Raw genomic sequence first — 2,596 nt, forward strand, 5'->3', positions numbered from 1 at the left:
GCTGTATATGTAGATGATATTATCTATACAGTCAACAGTGAGAAGCTTATCCATGAGTTCAAGAAAGACATGATGGAGGTGTACGAGATGACAGATTTAGGCCTCCTTCACCACTTTCTTGGCATGGGGATCCAACAGGACGAAGATGACATCATCATTCATCAGCAGACTTATGCATAGTCAATCTTGAAGAAGTTCGGCATGGCAGACTGCAAGCCCATCTCTACCCCACTGGTGATCAGTGATAAACTCAAGAAGGGAGACGGTACCGAAGGAGAAGACCTCAACCTCCACAGAAGTATCATAGGGAGTCTCCTCTACCTCTCTAATACTCGACCTGACCTCATGTTTGCCTCAAGTCTTTTAAGCAGGTTCATGCATTGTGCAACAATAGTGCACATGGGAGCTGCCAAACGGGTCCTTAGGTACATCCAAGGCATCCAGAATTTTGGGATTCATTTTGAGAAGAACTCCTCAGCAAAGCTATTCAGATTCTGCGATAGTGACTGGGGAGGTGATGAAGATCCATTTTGAGAAGAACTCCTCAGCAAAGCTATTCAGATTCTGCGATAGTGACTGGGGAGGTGATGAAGATGACATGAAGAGTACCTCTGGATACTGCTTCACACTCGGATCGGGTGTGTTCTCCTGGGCGTCGATGAAGCAGGAGTCCGTGGCACTATCAACTGCAGAAGCTGAGTACGTGGTGGCTTCTCAAGCAGTATCACAAATCAAGTGGCTGAGGGATGTACTTGAAGACATTGGTGAAAAACAACTGCAACCTACTCCTCTCCTCTGCGACAACAAGCCAACGATCGCAATAGCGAAGAACCCTGTCTTCCACCAAAGGACGAGACATATCAAGAGAAAGTACCACTTCATCAGGGACGCAATCATGGACAATGAGATGGAGGTCATCTACTGCAAAACTAAAGATCAAGCTGCAGACATTCTCACCAAAGCTTTACCGAAGGATCGCTTCTGCACACTTCGAGAACTAATCGGTGTTAAACCTGCTAACTCATGACGAGGAGTGTTGAACTAATCAGTATTTAGCAACCTAAACAACCCAAGAGCCATAGTGTGATATCCTAGGTGGAAGGGAATCCTAAGAGTCAAAGTATAATAAGTGGGGTGGTATTCTAAGAGATGACTCTTTGTATTCTATGAAAGTAAATGTGTAGAGTATGAAGGATCATGTATAAGTCTATATAAACCCATGAGTGGGGGAATTTGACATATAAAAAAAAAGAAAACAAAAGCACTAAATTCTCGATCTTCTTCTACATCTCTCTCTCTCTCTAATTCTCTATCATACTAGTCTTAGCCAAAGTTTTTCTTCACTACTCAGTTCAAAATTACAACAGTTTCTTCTAATTACTATCATCGTTTTAGAATTTTGGATTATGTGCTTAATTATCAGCAATCCTAAATTACGGAAATTTGAATTTAATGATGTGATGCTAGTTTCCTTGTTTCTTTTTTCTGGCGAGAGGTTGAGCGTTAAGTTGGATATGTATTTTCCCTTTTAAGCGGAGGGAAATACTTTGCTTATGAGCAGCACCTACAATATTCATTCATTATCTACTTACATTCAATTGTAAAGTGTTTTCTTTTAACGTCACAGGTACCAGCTCTAATTAATTAATCATGTATTTATGTTAAACACTGATAGTTATGAGAGATGACTTCAACGGGGGCAAGTTTCTTATAACGTATCATGTACGTTACCTCATTTTCCCCCATATAATGAATCGTTGTCTAATACTCTTTAACATATAACATATAAGGTTCCTTCATATTCTAAGGCTCCTATACTAGAAAAGGCTTGGAGATAATTTTACACGCTTAGTGAACAGTAAAAGTAAGAGCACAATTCCTCACGTTGTTGATGCAAATATACATTCTATCAAGACACCTCACATGCAAGCAGAGTAGTGAGTCATACAGGGGCAATAAAATCTTCAAATCGCCCCTACTTGCCTCTATGTATTGCTTTCTATATATTGCTTAGAATGCTCCGCTGGGGTGTTCTGATAAAACTTGTATCCACTAGAAACTAAGTGGTTTTTCTTCCATGGAAATATTTAAATAAGTAGTAAAATATGCAATTAAGGACTTCTTTCCTGAGGTTTGTTGCTCATCAAATTAATTCAGCACTATCAAGTACGGAGCCTCCTCGTTAAGAGTCAACCAAAGTTGCTCATGAACACATTATTCTTGATCTAGATTCTTCAAACTTATGTGCTCCTTCTTGCTGCATTATTCATCTCCTTTTTATATTAATGGTGGGATTTTTACACTGTGCGGCCTACTAGAGATGCTCATCAGAAAACTGACTACTATAAGTTGGCTGTGATAAGACAGTTGAGGCTCGATATTACGGTCAAAGCTTTCTCATGTACGTTGCGTCAAGAGCCGACGATTTTGTTTGCTTCTGGATATTGTCATGTCCTGGTAAATCTTTTCCTTAAATCCCTAACACAAAACTTAACCTGATGGAAGCGCAACAAGCAAGTTACTTGTCCACCGGATAGCTGATGCTTAGAAAATTCTTCTGCTTCTAAAGGTACACAAGTTTTCCAATGGCCTACAT

At 39.9% G+C, this 2,596-nt stretch overlaps 1 protein-coding gene across 1 annotated transcript; it reads left to right on the top strand.

Annotated features, from left to right (window-relative positions):
- On the top strand, positions 202-534 carry LOC109846054 (uncharacterized mitochondrial protein AtMg00810-like). Its single transcript, XM_020415278.1, has one exon. The coding sequence runs from the start codon at positions 202-204 to the stop codon at positions 532-534; it is 333 nt and encodes a 110-aa protein (XP_020270867.1).

The sequence above is a fragment of the Asparagus officinalis genome, chromosome 6 (assembly GCF_001876935.1).
Source record: "Asparagus officinalis chromosome 6, Aspof.V1, whole genome shotgun sequence".
In the NCBI taxonomy this organism is placed as follows: Eukaryota; Viridiplantae; Streptophyta; class Magnoliopsida; order Asparagales; family Asparagaceae; genus Asparagus; species Asparagus officinalis.